This window comes from Diadema antillarum, unplaced genomic scaffold, assembly GCF_040938485.1.
Source record: "Diadema antillarum isolate AM-2024a unplaced genomic scaffold, OU_Dant_1.0 seq00001137_RagTag, whole genome shotgun sequence".
Taxonomy (NCBI): domain Eukaryota; kingdom Metazoa; phylum Echinodermata; class Echinoidea; order Diadematoida; family Diadematidae; genus Diadema; species Diadema antillarum.
The window spans coordinates 1,020,627-1,042,201 of NW_027271949.1; the positions used below are offsets into that span (position 1 = coordinate 1,020,627).

Sequence of the window (21,575 nt, forward strand, 5' to 3'; positions counted from 1 at the left end):
TAACCTAGAGACTGCCAAATCGAAGAGCAACAGAATAAAGCTAACAGTACAGGCCGCCAACACCTGCTTTGGCACAATAATACCACCTGAAAAAATCCATGAGCTGTTAACATCCATCTCTCAATTATGGATATACTGCTACTCTGTCTTATACTGTGTTCCCCTCCCCTGTTCACTATGCAGTTTAAACCCTCTGGCAGTGGAACGCCCGTGGAATGTCGTCCAACGGGCATGAACTAGTTCACCACATTAACACCTCTACCAATCCCCCACACATCTGACTCTCTAACTATAGTCAACGTTTTTAGCAGCCTCCTTCTGTGAGAAGTCCGCCTCTTCACCCTTCTCAACACGTGAACTACCCACTCTGGCTACACCGAATATTATTTATGATAACAACTCCCCATTAAACTCCCCCTTTACACTCAGGGAACTGAAAAGAGCCATCCGCATAGCCAAAAATTCCTCACCTGGTGCTGACGGGATCAACAAAGCTCTCATATCCCACCTGACTGTGATAGCATGATTCATTCGCTGTTACGAATGATAAATCACATATGGGACACTTCCACCCTACCACCCCAATGGAAGCACTCTATTGTCGTTTACAATATACCCATTCTGAAACCCGGCAAGGATAAGCACGACATACGTTCTTATCGTCCTATCTCTCTGACTCCTTTTCTGTGCAAGACCATGGAACGAATGATATCCAACAGATTAACTTAATATGTTATAAACAAACACCATCTGGTGTCTCACACTCAATCCGCTTTCTTACCTCATCGCAGAATAGCCAACAACCTTCATCTTCTTGAATCAGATGTCCGTAAATCCCTAATCACTAAACCGCAGCTATTTTTCTAGATTTCAGCCAAGCATTCGACACCGTCGACCACAACGCCCTCATTGCCAAACTCAAATCCATCGGACTACAAGGTAGATTCCTTGACTGGATTCGCAACTTTTTAGATTCGCGGACTCCACAAGTACGCGTTGATTCAGACACATAATTTTATCACCAAAATATCGGTCTTCCTCAAGGAAGCGTTATTAGTCCAATTCTCTTCACTCTTTTCATCAACGACATCTCTTACTGCAGCAGATCCAATAAATCTCTTTACGCAGATGATGTAGCGATTTGGCGCACTTCCACCAACCTACGATACATCAACTTCAAATTACAGATGGACGTCGACAACATCGCCTCTTGGCTGAAACAATGGGGCCTCACCTTATCAAGCAATAAATCCAAAGTAATGATTTTTTATCCACGATCAGTCGCCGCCAGTAATTTCAATATACATGTATCTGATACTCCTTTAGAAATTGTGCAAAATTACAAATACCTCGGTGTCATTTTTGACTCCTCGTTAACGTGGTCATCTCATGTAAATTACATACTGAATATGTTAATGTGATAGACGTCTTAATCTTCTTCGGTCTATATCCGGCACGTCATGGGGTGCTGATACTAAAACTTTGCTATTGTTATATCGTTCATTAATTCGTCCCCACCTTGATTACTCATGTGAAATCTACAATTCCATTTCCCCAACGCTCGCCAAGAAGCTGGACTCAATCCAAGGCCACGCCCTCCGTATTGCCACTGGTGCTCTCCCCTCCACCCCACTACACTCTCTCCAAGTGGAATGCCATGAAGCTCCTTTAGACATACGCCGTGAGAGGGCCGCTTTCAACTACTGTGCATGTTTACTCTCTCCACCACTCACCAAGCCCGGGCCGCCATCTCGGACTGCTGGCAGTTTGCTTCAGTCAAAAATGGCCGGAACACAAAAAACCGTTTGCCCTCCGTACCTCATATTTATTTCCCACTTTCAGCAAACTCATCCCGCAATCTGACTGCCCGTGTCCGCCATGGTCAATATTATATCCAACAATTATTGATCTCTCTATTCATGACCACTGCTCAAAGACTTCCCACCCTGAAATGCAAAAACAAACTGCTCTCCAGATAATCAACACTACTTATGCTAAACATCTTCATCTCTACACGGACGGCTCCTATGACCCCACCAGCAACAGGGTTGGTATTGGGATTTATATATATTTGAAATCAAAATTCATGAAAGAATCTCCCGGATATCCATATGCCGTGCTGAACTCACTGCAATTTTAGAAGCGCTTACCTGGCTAGAAACTTCTTCTCCGCAGAAAGCTGCAGCGATATTTTCAGACTCCCTCAGCGCTCTGTCTTTATTAGAAAATTACTCTTCTAATAAACTCGACCTAATTTGCGATATTCTATTGAAATGTTCAAATTTATTATCAAATGGATTTTCTCTCTCCCTATAAGTATGGATCCCCTCACATTGTGGTCTAAAAGGTAATGACTGTGCAGACTTTCTTGCAAAGCAAAGCTTAAAAAAAGATTACATAACCATTATGATTCCTCCTACCGTTTCTGAAATTAGACAATTGATCTCGACAAAATGCTTGGACGCCTGGAACGAGGCCTGGCGCACATCCACCCATGGTCGTCATCTATACTTCATTCATAGTAATGTCAAACAGCTTTTCTCCATCGATTGCACTTGCCGCCGAGATGAAATTATCATTCATCGACTCAGGATGGGTCGTGCTCGACTCCCTGCTTTCCTACATTAATTCACAAACACCCCCACTGGCCTTTGTTATACCTGCAACTCTCCAGAAACTGTAGGGCACTACCTGCTATACTGCACACGATTCCTAAAACAACGTACAGCTTTAGCACAAAGACTACATAAATAAATCCACCCTACAGCTGTCTGATCTTTTCTCGAACCAGCAGTCCATGGACTACCTGCTTCAGTATGTAAAGGACACAAACCAGTATTTTAATATTTGATGTTTCTTTCCCTCTTTCTCTATTCCACTACCTATAGGCCTGATGCTGGTAGAGGTCTCTAATCGTCTGAATTCATTTAAATACCCACTCACTGGGAGAACTCCATACACATGTATACCATCGATATACTCAACGTCGATATACTCAACGTCGTCTCGTGACCGATGATGACAACGCTTCTTATTTGTGATTCATTTTCACATCCCATGCTTGCAACCTTGGTAACGGGTAACGGGTAATGTCAGAGAGAGGAGCTCAGCACCCTCCACCCCCTAGCTGTCTGTTTTCTCTGTTCTGTCCTCACCCTTTCCGCTATTCTTCTATCATCCCTTCTCTTCCACGATGTCTCTGCCTACTAGGCTAATAATAACATAACACCTAGGCCGATGAGATGTACATTGTAAGTTCAAACGACTTACAATGCTGACCTAGACCATGCGATGGTCCGAGTGTACATTTTTTGCCACTTTTTTTCCCTCTTATTTCTCATTAGTCAATACTGCGTTGATGGTGTTGACCCTTTTTTCTTGTTGCACATGCACTGGTCTTTTTTGCTAGTTATTGTTATTGTTCATGTTGATTATTGATGTACAATATTGTTGTACACTGTTATGACAAGTGTTCTGTTAATTCTATTAGAGCAGATGAGATGGCTACTTCTCCTTTCCATTGAATTAGAAGAAAATACCTGCGTAACTGTCAGTAGGAACGGGCTGAATGATACAACAGATTTATCAGTAAATGTATCTCGCACTACATGTTGTAATGTTCTCACTTTTGACTTACGTCAACTGGTATCTTATCCAGTTGCTACATTGTACCTGACCTCACGTGCAAATTTCTTATATCCATGCAGCATGTTCATCCCCTACAATTTTGAAGTATCCAAGTCATGGCCTCTGTAAACCTGTTTCCTTTCCATACATTAGATAATGATGAGCTCTTTTTAAATGTGCAAAGTGTTGGTGAAAGTAGAAGAAAAGACAACTCTATGAGTTCATCTTCAAATCCATTATACAGTATCTCTGATGAAACCATTCTGAGTGACCTAAATGCAGGTATGCCAAGTTTTGAAATCAGTTGCGATGACAACGATAGAAGTGTCTCTTGTACTGAGTCTATGTACTGTACAGCTCAACAGTTTGGTGATGCACTTTCAGATCTGAAGCAAAATGATTTTTCTGTATTACATCTCAATATTAGGAGCCTAAATAAACATTTTGATCCCTTAGAGCAATTGCTCAATACTCTTTCAGGTTCCCCTTCAGTAATTGCTCTGACTGAGACTTGGACTCGCAATTCTACACCATCCTCATTTTGGAGGAATATGATTTTATAGCCAATAGTCGACCCAACAGAACTGGTGGTGGAGTGGGCTTTTATGTTCTATCTAAGCTAAAATATGTCAGGAAGGACGATTTAACACATATGACTGATTTTATTGAAACACTCTTCATCGAAATCAAATCTTCTGACTGCAAAAATATTTTAGTTGGAGTGGTTTACAGGCCTCCCCAAGCTAAACAAGATGAATTTATGACGGCTCTGAATGATATATTGTCTTCCAGTGAGGTAAACAACAAACATTGTATTCTGGTTGGAGATTTTAATATTGACTTATCACTGTGCTCTCAGGTAAATCCTTACTGTCAATTATTCATCGACACCATCTTATCCTATTCCTTCTTCCCGTTAATTACCAAGCCAACTCGTATTGCTGATCAGTCACATACTCTTATCGATAATATAATTACAAACATAAATCCAACCCCCAAAACAGGGATAATTGTGTCTGATATGACAGACCATTTTCCGGTGTTTGCTATACTGCCTCAAATGGCAAGTGTAAAAAATCCCTCTTCTGTAGAAATGCATCAGTGGAAGTTAAGTAGTACCAATTTGAATCTGGTGAAGGAGGCACTGAGTATGACTGGTCACACATATTAGATATAAATGATGTAAATATTGCATACGATTACTTCCTTGAAATAATGGATTGTGTTGTTACGGGTATTTGTTCTACCCCTACTAGCAGTAAGAGTAATTCGAGTTATAAAAAGAAATCCAGATCTCCTTGGTTATCGCAGTCACTCTTGAAGTCAGTAAACCGGAAGAATAGACTTTATTACAGACAGTGGCGTATCTAGGGAAAACGGCGCCCGGGGCAAGCGCGAAAATTGCGCCCCTAATTTCTGAAAAAGTGTTCAACCCTATACCCATCCCGGTAGGGACTTTATTTGTTTGTTTGTTTGTTTGTTTTTATTTCCGTCTTCATATAAAAATACACACATTACAAGTTACATATACATCGCATATACGTACAGAAGAAACGGGGGATTGCCTGTTCAGTCATAAATTATTTTCAAAATATGTCTGTTCTTCCACATGGTCCCGATATAATACGCTTTAAACAAAGTCCATATGATATGCTTTTTCAAGCACTTAAAAGGGGTCTTTTGAGGGTGATTCAAATGTAATGAATTTTGATAAATTGTGGCGAGCGAGCGCAGCGAGCGAGCCAAAAATTTTTGCATTTCAGCTTACAAAACATGGAATTCTTGTCATTTTTTGCTAATCATATCTTACAATATTTCCGCGTCATCATCACGTTTTGTTATTATCTCTTTTTTTTTGTGGTAAATTTTGGCGAGCGCAGCGAGCGAGCCGGAAAATTTTGTGTTTCAGCTTACAAAACTTGGAATTCTTGTCATTTTTTGCTTATCAAATCTTACAATTCGATAGACATTGTCATTTTGTCCGCGTCATCGTCACGTTTTGTTCTTATCTTTCTCTTCCTTTTTTTTTTTTTTGGATACATTTTGGCGAGCGAGCGTAGCGAGCGAGCTGAAAATTTTTGTATTTCAGCTTACAAAACATGGAACTCTTGTCATTTTTTTGCGTATTAAATCTTACAATTCTAATCAAGATATAGTGACGACCTTATAGATGACAATTTATACCAACAAACTGAAGACTTGAAAAAATACTCTAAATTAGTACGAGCGAGTGAGCCGAAGTTTGTATATTTCCACGTCATCATTAAGTTTTGTTATTATCTTGTTTGATTTGTTGTTGTTTTTTGCCCCCCCCCCCCCCCGTATGTTCGAAACTGTTGGCGCCTTCTTTTGATCCAATTGGCTATCGCTTCAGAACGAAAGAAATTGCAGCCGCTGCTCCGTGAAACATTTTGCCTGCTAAATATAAAATGACATGAATGAACACAATAGACATTGTCATTTTGTCCACATTATCATCACGTTTTGTTCTTACCTTCTTTTTTTATATAAATTTTGGCGAGCGAACGCAGCGAGCGAGCCGAAAATGTTTGTATTTCAGCTTACAGAACATGGAATTCTTGTGTAAACACAATAACACAATAAACATTGTCATTTTGTCCGCGTCATCATCATGTTTTGTTTTTATCTTGTTTGATTTGGTTTTCTGCTCCCCCCCCCCCCCCCCCCCCCCCCACCATTCTCCCTCCCTTTCCGGGCGATTTTTTTTTCTTCTTCTTCTTTTCTTTTCTTTTTTCTTTTTTTTCTTCTTCTCCATTTTTTTCTTTTTTTTTTTCTTCTTCTTCTTCGTTTTTTTTTTCGTTTTTTGCGCCCCCAAGGAGTGGCGCCCGGGGCACGTGCCCCCCTTGCCCCCCCCCCCCTAGATACGCCACTGATTACAGATACAAATCCAATCCTACTCCTAAGTTAAAGAAAAAATATACAGTTTATAAAAACATTTTGGTCACTCTCTTACGCTGTGCAAAGAAAGAGTATTACTCGCAATTGATTGAATCATGTAAGAACAACATTAAAAAGACATGGAAAGTTATTAATGATGTTTTGCGTAAAAAGAAAAATACAACCCAAATAGACACATTGAATGTAAATGGGAAAAAGATTGAAGATTCTTCTCAAATTGCCAACGGTTTGAATATTTTTTTTTTTTGTGTGAATGTAGGCCCTATAATCTTGCACGTAATACTCAATCATTCAACACACATTTTAATGATTATTTAGATCATCACAACCCAAACACACTGGTTTTCTCCCCAGTTGTCATAATCGAAATAATTGAGATTGTCAATACATTGGATAGTAAGAAAAGCCCTGGTTATGATGGAGTTACTAATTTTCTTTTAAAGCATGTCATTTCTAAAATAGCTGAGCCTCTTGTGCATATATTCAATCTGTCACTCAGCTCTGGTATTGTTCCTGACAAGATGAAAATTGCAAAAGTTATACCAATATTAAAAAAGGGCTCCCCTGAAGAATTAACAAATTACAGACCAATCTCTCGTCTCCCTACCTTAAAACATTACTGGAAAAGGTGGTTTATTCTCGTGTTGATGATTTCTTGGAAAAAAAACAATATCATATGTGAATCCCAGTTTGACTTTCGTAAGAAACATACAACTTCTCATGCCATTTTAAAATCACTGAACACGATAGCTCAATCCATAGAAAAATTTTCTCATACAGTCGGTGCTTTTTTAGATTTTTCAAAAGCCTTTGATACTGTTAGCCATGATATTCTATTATATAAGTTGTCTAGATATGGAATAAGAGGCAGGTCATTAGATTGGTTCAGTATTTATCTGCATAACAGGAAACATATTTGTTGTTGTTAATGGCCACAAATCTCACATAGAGTCTGTCACGTGTGGTGTACCTCAGGGGTCACTCCTTGGTCCACTGTTGTTCCTGCTGTTTGTTAATGATTTTCCAAAATCGAGTAATTTACTTTCCTTCACTCTTTTTGCTGATGACACAAGTGTATTTTATTCTCACCAGAACTGTGCTACCCTCTTGAATACTGTGAATTCCGAAATGATTAATGTTCTGAAATGGGTAAAAGCAAATAGAATGTCACTAAATGTTTCTAAGTGTAATTATATGTTTTTCAGTAAATGCAGCATCAATCTACCTTCTCCTGTATGTATCGATGGGACTGAACTAGTCATGGTTGATTCTACCAAATTTCTTGGAATAATCATTGGTAGGAATTTATCCTGGAAGACACACACAGATGCCATGGCAAAGTTATCATCAAGGAATGCTGGTATTATCCATAAACTAAAGTCTTTCATCCCATCCAATATCTTATTTATGCTGTATAATACATTGATAATGTCACATTTAAATTATGGGCTGCTTGCTTGGGGGTCAGCTCCAAGATTGTATATTGATAGGATCTTAAGAATACAAAAGAGGGCCCTACGAACTGTTTTTAATTTGGACTTCCGCTCACACACTTCAAATATATTTTTTGAGAAAAAATCACTGAAAATATATGATTTGTATCTTTTCCATCTTGGATGTTTGATGTATCAAACCTATGTGAATGAATGTCCTACTGCCCTTTCTGTTTTATATAAGAAGAACAGTCATGTTCACAATTACTCAACTCGTCAGCAAAACTTTTTCCATATACCTCGTACACGCTCCACCTTTGCACAAAACACTGTTATTTTTTCTGGCCCTAAGCTTTGGAACAATTTGCCAATTGATGTTAAATCTGCCCCCAGTTTATCTGTACCAGGTATTCAAGCAAAGATTTAAAAAACATCTCCTTGCATCTTACGTTGATTGATGATAATATGACTTTTAATTAATGACCAATGTGTGTATTTACACCTATTTGAACTGTATGTCACTACTCTCCGTCTTTTGTTTCTTTTCCTCTCTTCCTCCCTCCTCTTGTTTTTTGTTTCCCACCTCAGCCCTTCATTCATTTTGCAACACACTGTATATCACTTCCACTCATCTGCATGTAATATTTCTTTTTTGAGGGGACCTTGTTTAAAGGGATAGTACAGTATTGGTGGAGATGAAAATTGGGCTTTTAACTTTTTGCGAGATACCAAGAAAACACTTATGAAATAGTACATAACATACCATCTTAAGAGGAATTCAAAGTTTATTTGATGAAAATCGGGTTTGGAATGACAGAAACATCCAAAAAACAAAGTAAAACAAAGAGATTGTAATGAAGTGTGGGTCCCACACTTATTAGAATCACTCTGTTTTGGATATCTCAGTCATTTCAAAAACAATTTTCGTCAAATAAACTTTGAATTCCTCATGGAATTACATGCTTTTTCATATTTCATAAGAGGTTTCTCATTATCTCACCAAAAAATGTTAGAAACCTGAAATTAGGTCTCAACCAAAACTATACGATCCCTTTAACAAGCTGTGCTTTCTCAAGGTTCCCCACGCAACATTCCATGTAAATATCAACCTTGTTCATTTTTTTTTTTTTTGTAATTATACTAAGCAATGTACTTGTCCCCACAAGGGGTTTGTGACACATGAGAATGGTGTGTGAAATAAATTGAATTGAATTGAATTGAATTGAACTAGAGGCGCCTGCCCCCGGGAAAGGCCAAGCACATCACCGGCGTCGGCGGGCGGGTCCTCTACCTGCTTTGCCGACGGGAACGGCGTATCCCTGCATTTCGATGCAGGAGTGGGCAGGTGACATCATTTCCGAAACCCTGTCCCCTTTAAATTCCTTCCTATGTAAATATATCACTTGTAAGTATCAAAATAAATGTGATTAGTTTTTTCGTAAATAATTAGAAGTAGTGTAGGTTTTAATAATTGAATGTGAGGGTATATTTGAATAATTATTTTTTTTGGAGCAAATTGCCCTCCCGGCAGCAATTTTTTTTTTAGACGGCACAGATTGGGGCAAGCACGTATTAAACCTATGGGAAACACGCTTGGGTTAGGGTTAGGGTTTAGGGTTAGGATTTAGGGTTAGGGTTAGGGTTAGGGTTAGGCTCCCCAATCTGTGCCGTCTAAAAAAAAACACGCAGAGAGCTCCACAAATCTAAAAGAACAACAACAACGTGTATATCACTGGTCTGAACATCTGTATGCCATGAAGAGTTTATGGAGGAAATTGGCCATGAAGTGGCATAATTACAGATACAGATTTGTGCCATGGATCATTCTGAATATGGAAAATAGGTATGTCTTACTCTTATAGTCATACAATGAGGTTTAACAGCAAAATCGCATTAGAATATAGATCTAGTATGTGTCGGTAGTTATTATAGACACTACCGACTACAGTGACGTCTACATACAGTATACGTTACTCGTTAGCCAATTTACAGCCAATACAGGCCCCATGTATCGCATACACCAGGGTAGACAGAAAGATCCGTCTGTCCGGAGGACTCTTGTATTTTGCCATTAACGCTGTCCTCCGTAGACAGACGGAAGGTTGTAGTACCCATTGCTGTGTGGATGTTCTTAACCACTGTCTCTATGGAAAATTGGGTGAGGTACCTCACCCTTCTAGATTGCGTCTAATTCACGGCCCTAGGTCGGCAAATTTAAGCTTGAATAGTTAAATCAACTATTCAAGAATAGACTACACTCACCAGATTAATGAATAATCCAATATTTCGGTAGAATTTTAAACGCAAAACACACATCAACCAGCCCGTCGCGTCGTCACGTTCAAACTGCAGAAACATACAGTATGAATCTATTAGCCAATCACATGCGAGGTAGTTTCTACGTGTTTTTTTTACTAAATAAAGTACCTCGCATGTGATTGGTTTACAGATTCAAAATGGCGACCTACGGCTAGCGAACGGCGATGTTGCGATATGGATAAAATTTCTGCCTTATAACCGCGTTACTGTGAGTATTTCGATTGCAAAATGTGAGAAATTAACCCCAAATATTGCTGCATAATGTGTCATGTCATGTCAAACTTGTTTGAATGTAAAAAAGCTGTCTGAAATTTGGTTTATCGTAGCGTTTGATCTGTGCGCGTTGCTCCACACAGGAGCTGGGATCATTGACTTCGGTCTGTATACGGAGGAGATCCGTGAAGCCAGACGCAGTCTCCGCGGAACATTACCCGACGGACAGATACAGACCGATCTTTCGGTCAAACACCAGGGTAGCCCCGGAGACCACGTTGGGGCTGCTGGTCGCAGTTAACACCAGGGGAGCATTTCATGAAGCAACTTGTCAGTGATTTTCACCGACAAATTTGCTATCAGCCAATATCAGACGCAAGGATTTCAGTAGCTTTTAACAGTTGTCGGTGTAAATCACTGACAAAAAGTTTCATGAAACGGTCCCCAGGGCCGGGAGGGGGCTGGGTAACTGCGCATTCCAGGGACCACCCCAACCCGTGCCGAGTCGGGCTGTATATATATAGGGCCTACACTGGTTACAGCGCGGCGCGGGTTACTTAGGGCCAGGCTAGGGGTTCAGGGTTGTTGTAGTAACGGTAGTACTTACCGGCACTACTGGTGAGTTGCAACTGTAACTTGTCTTGTAGCTCAGTCAGTATGTCTTTCAATCAGGTTCCAGGTCACAACTGAGGGATGTACGTACAGACAATCCCTTTTATACCTCCCCTGTAGACAGGGGGATTAGAATAAGACCGCTAGGGGGCGCTACTACTACATTCCCCCCCGTTTTAAAAAACCAAGGGCATAATAAAAAAAACCAACCCTGGCCAAAACAAAAACCTAACTATAACCCCCAAATCCCGCACAACCGGGGATCTCACAGAGCCCCACCCATGGGAATGTGCAATCTGACCAGCCCTCGGGGGTCTGCCGAGGACGATTCAGCGAGCCACCGCCTAGGTCACTCATGCACTGAATGGAGGTGTGAAGGACCGGAGCTATTGGGAGGGAGATAAACCCAGCCCCCCACGGCAAAAAAAAAAAAAATTCACTAAAAATTCCTTTAACCTGAGGAGATCACCAAAAATTACTGTTATAGCCCATGAAAGAACCCTGAACCTACACAATCACGACCATAATCACACAAAATCACAACTGGCGGCCACAATTTCTACTGGCCAATTCTCATAACATACTACAAAATAAAAACCTTAACACTGAATACAATTGCATAACCATAACAAAAATGAATCCATGGCAGCCATACAAACATCAAATGGCAAGCCCTGGCAACTCTAAAAATATAACACTACTTGTCTTTGGTGACAAAACTTTTGGTCAATTTAACCAACTTGAAGAATACTGTTAACAAACTTTGGCAACATTTTTTGGCAACGCTTTGGCAATAACAACAAAGATAAGGCAAATCCCTGGCCTTAATAACTCACACACATAAAAACTCTTTGATCCTGAGTACAATGAGGTAAGAGCACAATAAATATACCTCACAAAATGGAATCTCCTCAGTAGTAAACATTATATACAAAATACTATTACAAATGTGGGGGAAAAATCCTCCCACTGGCCATGATTGTGGGTGGATGTGGGGCTGTGTAAGCTCCCACTGAGGATCCTATCCCCCTTACGCCCCGTAGAGGGTGAGGGCATTCACCCTCGTTGTCTCCAGCAGGGGAGCGACAGCTTCCCCTCGCGCTCGAGCAACGAGCGAGGCTACCTCTCCAATATAAATTGGAGTGGTGACCTTAAGGTCCTTGGACGGGGGTAAATGTGGAGAATCTGTCTCCACTAGAAGACGGTGAATTGACACCATCTTCAGGGCTTCCAGCTGGTTGGGGCTGAAAAATCGCACCCTGGCTGTGAACCCAAAATACACATTGGGGAACATCTTCCTCCAAGCAACTAACTCGGAGGTCCCCAATGCGCAACAGTGGATGTGAATCCTCTGATAGCGATTGACGGATGCATGTACTACTTCCCGGCAAATCCGGGAGGGTTCATCCGCATTTGGGGCGTCCTTGCGACCCCGGATGTGCAATACTAGGACTTTCCCTGTTGCCCCGATCTTTAAACAGGCTTTCAAAAGGGAAAGCTGTTTGCCCCAGTTTTGGGGAGGGGAGGAGTAGTCCAACCCTATTTCACCGAAAGCACGGATGTTAGGGTTACAGATGAGCTTACTAAGCTCATCTACCTCCTTTTCCCCCACGGAGCAAGCATGTTTTGGGTGGATCCCAACCGATACCGGCCAGCATCTCTCCCTGGGGATGTCCACTGCGGAAAACTTTGCGGGGTCACAGTAGTTGATAACCCCCCCAGTGAGCCGCACGGGGACCCGCGGAGGTCTTTCACCTTCCGCTGTGATTGCAGCATGCCCCTTCTTCCGCAAGTTGCTCTCCAACCTGTCAAGATGAAAATGACTGTCGAAGGCAGCAGGGATAGGTGGCCGGCGGGTTACACCTGCAAAGGTAAGGGTTGGTGCTGCTCCCGAAGACAGGGCAGTGGACACCCTAGCTTCCGCCGGGCGAGGGGACGTATTACCCGCACCCCTCTGGGAAGCAGGCAGAGATACAGCATCCCTTGCCTGGGCATTCGCATCCTCCCGCTTAGCGGGAGCACCCTTCCCCTGGGCCGTGGTGTTTGTGGGGTCTGAACTCCCACTAGCTGGCACGGAGGAGGGGGGCGCAGCCTGGGTATGCACTGGGCCAGGGCGATTGTCCACCCTGCCCAGGAGGAGAAACCTCTCCCACTCCCGCTGCGACAGTTTGTCAGTCAGCCAGGCTAATGCCCGCCAATGCAGCAGGGCTGCGGGAGTATTGCTGGGTCTGATTGTTAAGGTGGGTGGTCGATTCCACCCCATCCCAGCAATGAGTGCATCCATTTCTTTCCGTAGGTGCTCAGGGATCTCCCACATGAAATGAGATGGTGCCTCTGTATCCAGCAGTTGGAGGAGACCCTCCAAGTCAGCAGATCCCGTAAGGGTCTGCGCTAGGAAGCGTAGGCACCCTACCTGCTGGAGAATTACTCCCCGTGAGAAGGTGGCTTCCTTCTCTCGGAACTGGAAACAAGCTGGCATGTGACTATATATATGCCACTTCAATTTGGAGGTGACCTTGATGGTACACCCTACCACCGGGCAACGTTTCTTAGCCTTTGTGGGAAGGTGTCCTCCCACTGAGTCTGCGGGCCGCTTGGGTGGGGAAGATCGACCTCCCACCCTAGATGACTCCACAGTAGCCAGCCCGGGTGGCCGTTGAGAGCGTGCGAATGTGACCCGCACCCTCTGTGTGAATGGTTTAGAACCATTTCCTGCCTGTATATTACTTACTGGGGGTGGCACCATGCCCTCCCCCTGTACCTTACTGTCATGAGATAATGCAGGAACATCCTCCGCCGGTTGGTGCTGTAGTAGGGGTGTGTCTTGACTCCCCTCATGGGCACCCTGACCTGGGAGTGAGGATGGTCCGGAACCTCCCATGGCGGAATAGCCTTGTTGGGATGGTAACACCTCTCCCTCAAGTGCTGATTCCTGTCGTGAGGGCAGTGACGCACCTCCCTCGAGTGGTTGCCGAGGTGAGGATGATGGAACCTCTGCCTCGAGTAACAGTTGTTGAGGGGGTAATTTGACATCCTCCTCAGGTGGTGGTTCCTGGTCAGATTCAATATCCATCTGCTCCTCTGAACCAGGCGTCTCTGCCACCCTGGTGTCTACCGCATCCCTTGGAGGAGATGACTCAGAGCCGACATGGCCTGCGCGGGATGTCAAAACATCCCCGGGTTCGTCAATCCCTGCCGGGGGATTTACTTCTCCCTGCTGCCGTGGCAAAACTCTTGAAGCTCTGCTCCAAAAAGAGGGGTGGAAAGCCAACCCCACAGGAAACCGTTGAGTTTCCGCCATGGAAGCACTCCACCAGGGTGTGAGGGGATCAAAATAGATCTCCCTTGGGAATGAGCTCCCTGGGGAGGAAATATCCTCCCGTCCCTCAGGCATGGGAAAACGGAGAATTAGTTCCTGGTATGGCATACGGTCCAGGAGGTACTCCTGCAGGCATGCCACCCACTGGAACTCCTCCATTTCCAAAGCTCTTAGGTACTCTTGATCGAGGAGGTCCAGTATCCTCCTCAATGGGGTGACTGTTGGTGCAAACCGCACCAACACCCCTGGAAACAGGAGAAGATCCTTCTCCCGTGCTGCCCTCAACAAAGCCTCTGGTGGTGCCTCGTTGAGGATGGGTTCCTCTCCAGGTGGGGGTGGATCTCCCTCCATAACTCTGCAGAGGGGATACAAAAAGGAAATGGGGGAGGCATGGTTAATGCACAATACTTGGTACCTACTCGAGAAGCCACAAAAGCCTACTTACCTTGATTTGTCTGGCAAGGGGGACATTTGTACTTCTTCATGGCCTCCCCTTCGTGTGGTGTTACTCCTACACATGCCCCATGATACCATTCATCGCACCAGTCGCACTGGATCATGAACGTGCCTTCATCGGGTCTCCGGCACACACAACTTACCTTGATTTGTCTGGAAACAGGAGAAGATCCTTCTCCCGTGCTGCCCTCAACAAAGCCTCTGGTGGAGCATGTCCTTTTCCAGAGGGCGTTTCCCTCGGCACCAGGCCGGTATGTCCCTGTCTCGACAGGGCTTCAGACGGTCCTGGTGTTGGGTTGAGATTGTGTTACGTAACTCCACTCTATACAAATCTGCAGAAAGCCGCTCCACAATGCGTGCAGGTCCCTTCCAGGGAGAGCTCAATTTCTTGCAAACCCCCTTGACCTTAGCACTGTCAAGGATGTACACTAAGTCACCCTCTGTGAATTGTCTACGATGTGAATGTACATCGTAATCACGTTTCATCCGCTTCTGTGTGGATTTCAACGTCTTGCGGGCGGCCTGATGGGCTTGGCTAATAGCATTTCTCAACCCTGTTGAATACTCGCCCAATTCAGGAGGATGCTTACTGGGTATTGGATAAATTACATCAGATGGGAGGTTAACCTCCCTTCCCAGCATCAGCCTATTTGCTGTGAACCCCGTACTCCGGTTCACCGTGGCTCGAAGTGCCCCAGCAATCTGGGATAGAAATTCATCCCACTTATTCTGGGTTTGGCCTATGTAGCACCTCACCGCATCCATTAAGGTGCGGTTATACCTCTCCACTTGGCCATTCCCAGAAGGGCGGTAAGGCGTGGTTTTTGCCTTGTGGATGGTCAGCACCTTACACAATTCCCTGAAGAGGTGACTCTCAAAATTCCTCCCTTGATCAGTGAAAATCTCAAGGGGGTAGCCAAACCTACTGAAAAACTCAACTGCCGCGCGAGCCGTTTGCTCCGCTGTCTGGGAGGGAAGGGGGATACACTCCACCCACTTGGTAAACTGGTCCACCATCATGAGGATGTACTCGTTCCCCCTCGATGATTTAGGTAATGGACCCAAAAAATCGAGGTGTACCCTCTCCATTGGAGAGCCTGCATGATACATCCTCATGGGGCTATGGCCATACCTGCTAGATTTCTTGTTCAGATTACAGGCTTTACAGGAAGACACGTGATCTGCCACGTCCTGTCCCAGGCCGTACCAAAAATAGCGCTCCTTTATTAGGGCCTTGGTGCGGTCCCTCCCAGCGTGTCCCACTGATGGGAGGTCATGATTAGATTCTAATACACCCTGCACTAAGGAGCGTGGCACTACGAGGAGATCCCTCCCATCTTTATGGAAGTACAACACTCCCTCAATCTTGTGGAAAACCTCCCTGTTAATCCACAAATACTTCTCCTCGGGGCTCCACAGCATAGTGGTAGCTTCATCAGGGACAGTTCCACTTTCCATCCATCGCAATAGATGGGTTAAGTGGGGGTCGGCTTCCTGCTCTTTCCGTACCCGCTCATGTGGGAGTTTCCTTGCTTCGTTCTCACCCCCGCTAGGGGGGGATTCCCCTTCAGCACCACCCTGGGGGGTAGTGTGACTCCCACCAGCTACATCTATTGAGGCATGTACTACACATACCTTGTCATTGAACACTCTCCATGCCACCTGTACACGTGGCCTCGCAGAGAGGGGTACCGCATAGTCAACCTCCTCTTCGAAGTGTGACCAATTATCGTGTGCTTTGGCACAATAGCCACACCCCTCGCATGGTAGGTCTTCAAGGTTAACCCCCGGCCTATACCCCTCACAATAGGGAGAATCTGCTACTATCCGCGATAGCGCGTCTGCGTTTCCGTGACGCCTACCTGGACGGTGCTCAATGTTCATATCGTATTGGCTCAACTCTTCGAGCCAACGGGCCAACTGGCCTTGCGGGTAACGGAAATTAAGCAGCCATCTAAGGCTGCTGTGGTCCGTTCGGACCGTGAATTCCCTACCAAGTAGGTAATGGCGGTACTGTCGCGTGAATTTCACAACTGCTAGCAATTCTCGCCTCGTTACACAGTACCGCCGCTGTTCTGGGGAGAGTGCGCTACTTCCATACGCAATCACCTTTTCCTCCCCATCTTGTAACTGTAGGAGCTCTGCTCCCACTGCATCATTTGAGGCATCCGTGTCCAAAATGAACCGGTCATGTGCATTGGGCATGGATAATACAGGTGGTTCTGTCAGTCGTTGCTTCAGGAGCTCGAAAGCTTCCTGCTGTTCAGCCTTCCACTGAAATGCCCTCTTTCCAGTGATGCGGTACAATGGCACCGCAATTGCTGCCAAGTCCTTAATGAAGGAGCGGTGATAATTCACCAGTCCCAAGAACTGTTCCACCTGTTTTGTGTTACATGGTACTGGCCATGCCCTAACGGCCTCGATATGTTCTTCACGAAGCGCGATTTGGTTTGCACTTACATCCCTACCCAGGAATTCTACTTTCTCCTGGAAAAGGATGCATTTCTTGGGTTTCAACTTCAACCCATAGCTCGCGAACCGGTTCAGGACCTGTTTCACATTCTGTAGGTGCTCCTCCACAGAACGTCCCAGGACTACAATATCATCCAAGAAGGCTAATACTGTCTCCCAGGTCAGACCGTGCAAGACCAAGTTCATGGCCCTGGAGAAGGTAGCAGGTGCATTACACAACCCGAATCCCATTCTCACAAATTCATACAGGCCATATTTAGTTGGGAAGGCAGTTTTCTTCCTGTCACTCTCACACAGCTTCACCTGGTAATAAGCGGAATTCGCATCCAGCTTAGCGAACCACCTATTCCCTTCGAGGGTGTCGAGACACTCCTCAATATTGGGCAAAGGATAGACATCCTTCCGGGTGACTGCATTTAAAGCACGATAGTCTACGCACCATCGTACTCCACCATCTCTTTTCCTGATCAACACCGGAGGGGATGCCCACTCCGATTGTGAAGGTTGGATGATGCCTGCTTCCATCATGCGGTCAAGATGCGCCTTCTCCTCCCCTGCAAAATTCAAGGGAGTACGCCGCATCTTTTGCTTAACTGGGTTTGCTGTACCCGTATCAATAGAATGCTCCAGGGCCTGAAAATTCCCTAGATCGAATTCATCCTTAGCAAAGACATGGGCATACTGTATTAACAGCTGTTTTAGCTGGGCTTGCTCCTCGCTTGATAGCAAGGATGAGGAGCGCTCATACAGGCTTTCCAAATGCGCAGGGAGGTCTGCCTCCCCTGTATGGAGTTGGCACACTTGTGGGTCGCCACAAGATTTCTGTATGATGGTCCCAGCATCATTCAACTCCTGGGCTTCCCCCAGGACCACCATGTTTGTCAATCCCACTGACCTATCAGTGGGGTTAATGACATACATCTTCACCCTTTGTCCGGCTGGGTGGATAGCATGTGGTATCATCACACACACGTCTGGGGCAGGTTCAAACAAAAAATCCCCTAAACGTTGATCTAATATTCCTGTTATCCTCTTGACCATGTTGGGAGGAACGATCGTACGTTTTGAAACATACACTCGCGATACTCTCCCATATGGTGAGGGCTCACTGTGCCCCATGGGGATGAATTCATCCCCTATCTGTAATCGGGCTTGTTGAAGGTGTAGGGTCACCTTTTGCTGACGAAGGAGATCTAGTCCTAGCAACATTTCATCTTCAATGGCAGCCACATACAGTTGTACTAGGCATTCACAAGTCCCTAACTTGATTGGAATAGGACCTACAATCATTCCTGGCATTCGCATATCGCGACCCGCCGCATGTAGAAATACCTCCCTGATCTTTTCAGGGCGAGGGTCTAATTTCTCGTACACTTTATCCGAAATGATTGATACTTCTGCAGCAGTGTCCACTACTGCCTTTACCGATTCGCTGCCTATCTGTACCGGTACCATGAACATAGAGGTAGATCTCAATTTACACACAATAACTTCGTCATTGTCTTTAGGGGTGTCCTCCCCTAATGGACTGATATCCACGGCTACATGGTCACCCCTTGGAATATTATATCCCTTGAGGGGCACGGTGTCTCCCTTAGAAGGGGGCGCATCTCCCTCTTGGGTCCGTTCCTCGATGTACTGGGACAACAGGGAGATTACCGGATCAAATTCAGGATGGTTACTACCCTCCTTACTTCCATGACTATCAGAGTTTCCTACCAGAAATGGGCCCGCAGTTATGTGGGTCGGGGTAGGGCCTAATCCTCCGACCCCGAGGAGTTTGACTCCTCATCCGTTTCCAGGAAGGACACCCTCTTTTCAGTTCTTAGGAGGGGACAGTCTTTCTTGAAATGTCCTTCCTGTCTACAATGAAAGCAAATAAGTTGCCTTCCTGGGGAGCTCGGTGCTCCCCCAGGATTACGGGGAGGTCTCCTCTCCCCCTGGCCTAGAGAGGGTGACACCCCACCCGAGTTGCGGGGGTTCTGTCCCTCTACTAACTCATCTACCTTTTTCCCAAGAGATGCCAGGGTGTCTAGCTTCTTCCCCATGGATTCCAATACGTTCTCCATGGATGCCAAGCGATCAAGTTTCTTCCCTAGTTTTTCCACCACCCTTTCTAGGTCAGCTACACGGTGCTCTATACTGGGCGAGGGCGTCCCTCTTGGGGTGCCCCCTCGGCCCGAATGGAAGGGGGTATTATCCACCCTACAGACTTGAGGTTCTCCCTCATCATCTGAATCAAGCTTCATGGATTTGGCTTGACGTGCCTTGCCATACACTGCCTTACGGGAGTGTTGATACCACCGTAACGCTTCCACAGCATCGTCTACATTCAGGGGTTGTCGGTCAAGGGCATACCACCCCGCCTCTTTATCAGTACACCCCTGACATAGACGGAGGACCAGTTGTCGCTGCACTGCTCTCTCTGGGAGTTCTGGAAACGCACGGCTTCCCAGTTCGTTCAAACGATCTGCCCATTCGCACAGAGTTTCCTCCGCGCTTTGACGAGCAGTGCTGAACTCTAATTGCGCTGCCTCCACTGGCTCCTGACGATCAAACCGTTTTGCAAAGCGGTACATGACTTCGCAATATTTCAACTCCGGTTCGCGACTCATCAGAAGCTCAAAGAAATTGCTCGCCTTCCCCAACAGGCACCAGCATAATTGATCTAAACGCTGATCCGGGCTCCAATTTCTCGCATTCGCGAAGGCCTCAAATTTGCGGTAAAACGCCCTCCAATTTCCTGTTCCATCGTAGGAAACAGTCTTTGGGAGGGGTTGGTAGCTCCAGTGGTCAGACGAGTCCGTTCCCTGCCTACCCTCGGAGAAGTCAGAAAACTCACTCCTCCTGACAGGGCTAGGATGGCGCGTCTCTTGCCTACCCCACTGGGCCTCGCTATGATCCCACCTCGCTGTACGCGAGTGTGCACGTTCCCTTGGTAGGGAGTGGGCATTCTCCCTGTCCCCGGAATACTCTCTATCATTCCCACTTCTCCCCTTAGGGGTACCGCGTCGCTGAAGCCCTCGTCCCCCTCCGTCACCCTCGCATTCTTGGGAGTCGGAGGCCGAGGTGTCGTAGCTACCACCACCTCCGCGTGACTTCCCATAACGGATATCTTGTGGGACTCGACGCTGCACGGAATGGTGACTATTCACTGCGGCGCGCGCCTGACCGACCTGGGAAGAAGTGGTCTTCCCTGGCTGTCCCTCTCTGAGGGGAGGATATACATCATATGGGTATGGGGAAGTCCCCCGAGACTGGACTCCTCCCCCCGATGTCGCAGCAGGGTCAGCTGTAGGGGCGCTTGAAGGTAACGATAACCCCTCGGGCTCTAACCGTGGGCAAAACACAAATTTCGGGATGAGCTCCTCAGCCCCTGGAATGTCAGAGGACTCCAACAAGTCCTGAGTGACATTCCCATGCTCATCCCGGAGCTTCGTAATGCCATCGACTTGGGTTGCCGACAATCCAAGACGTATGAAATCACTACGGGATATATAATTAATGGGCATCGCCATGACTAGCGCCCCAGCACGTAACCTATTCACTTCACAAATGTGCCTAAATGGCTGTCATAAATCAACACGTAATAATTAACAAAATCTTATGCATATACCCACTGCTACACAGATAAAATACGATTAATACACTCTGGGATTATTTTTAGAAGCAACAATATACCCAGCAACTGTTGAGTACCACTGTAACACACACACACTGTAATAATACACTACGTCTACCACTTAATCACCAGAATTACGAGTCAATAAATCAAACTTAATAATAAATATGCTTGGTATCTGCTGTCACAAAGGAGTAACAATTGTTCACTACCCCCTCCTCCCCTTATCACAAAAAAGAAAGGGAGCAGCAGGGAAACCAAGGCACAAATAAAAACGAAATCAAAACTGAAGACAAAAAACTGTACTGCACTTGCAAGACGACTGGTGAGCAGTGAGCACTAGTAAACACCAAAAAAAAATATGCAGGCGGGATGCGACAGCCGAAGCCACGAACCCCAAACGAGAAATGTAGATACCCCACTACACAGAGACAATTTAAAAAAAAAATAATAATTGAGCAACCACTCACACCCGGTTACCTACACAGGGACCCCGAGAGCTGGTCCAAAAAAGAATCACTGTACACCCCTACACTCACACCAAAAACGCAGGCCAATTGACCAATAGCCAGCACTAATACGA

At 45.3% G+C, this 21,575-nt stretch overlaps 1 protein-coding gene across 1 annotated transcript; it reads right to left on the reverse strand.

Moving 5' to 3' along the window:
* Positions 1-11,950: 11,950 nt before the first annotated feature.
* Positions 11,951-15,015, reverse strand: LOC139744117 (uncharacterized). Its single transcript, XM_071654573.1, has one exon. It carries the CDS (start codon positions 14,791-14,793, stop codon positions 12,154-12,156), a length of 2,640 nt encoding a protein of 879 aa, XP_071510674.1. The 5' UTR covers positions 14,794-15,015; the 3' UTR covers positions 11,951-12,153.
* Between the last annotated feature and the right edge of the window lie 6,560 nt (positions 15,016-21,575).

What these genes read in the sequence shown, in the direction of transcription:
- LOC139744117 (XM_071654573.1), bottom strand. Translation starts at nt 14,793, where the DNA reads ATGGAGGGAGATCCACCCCCACCTGGAGAGGAACCCATCCTCAACGAG.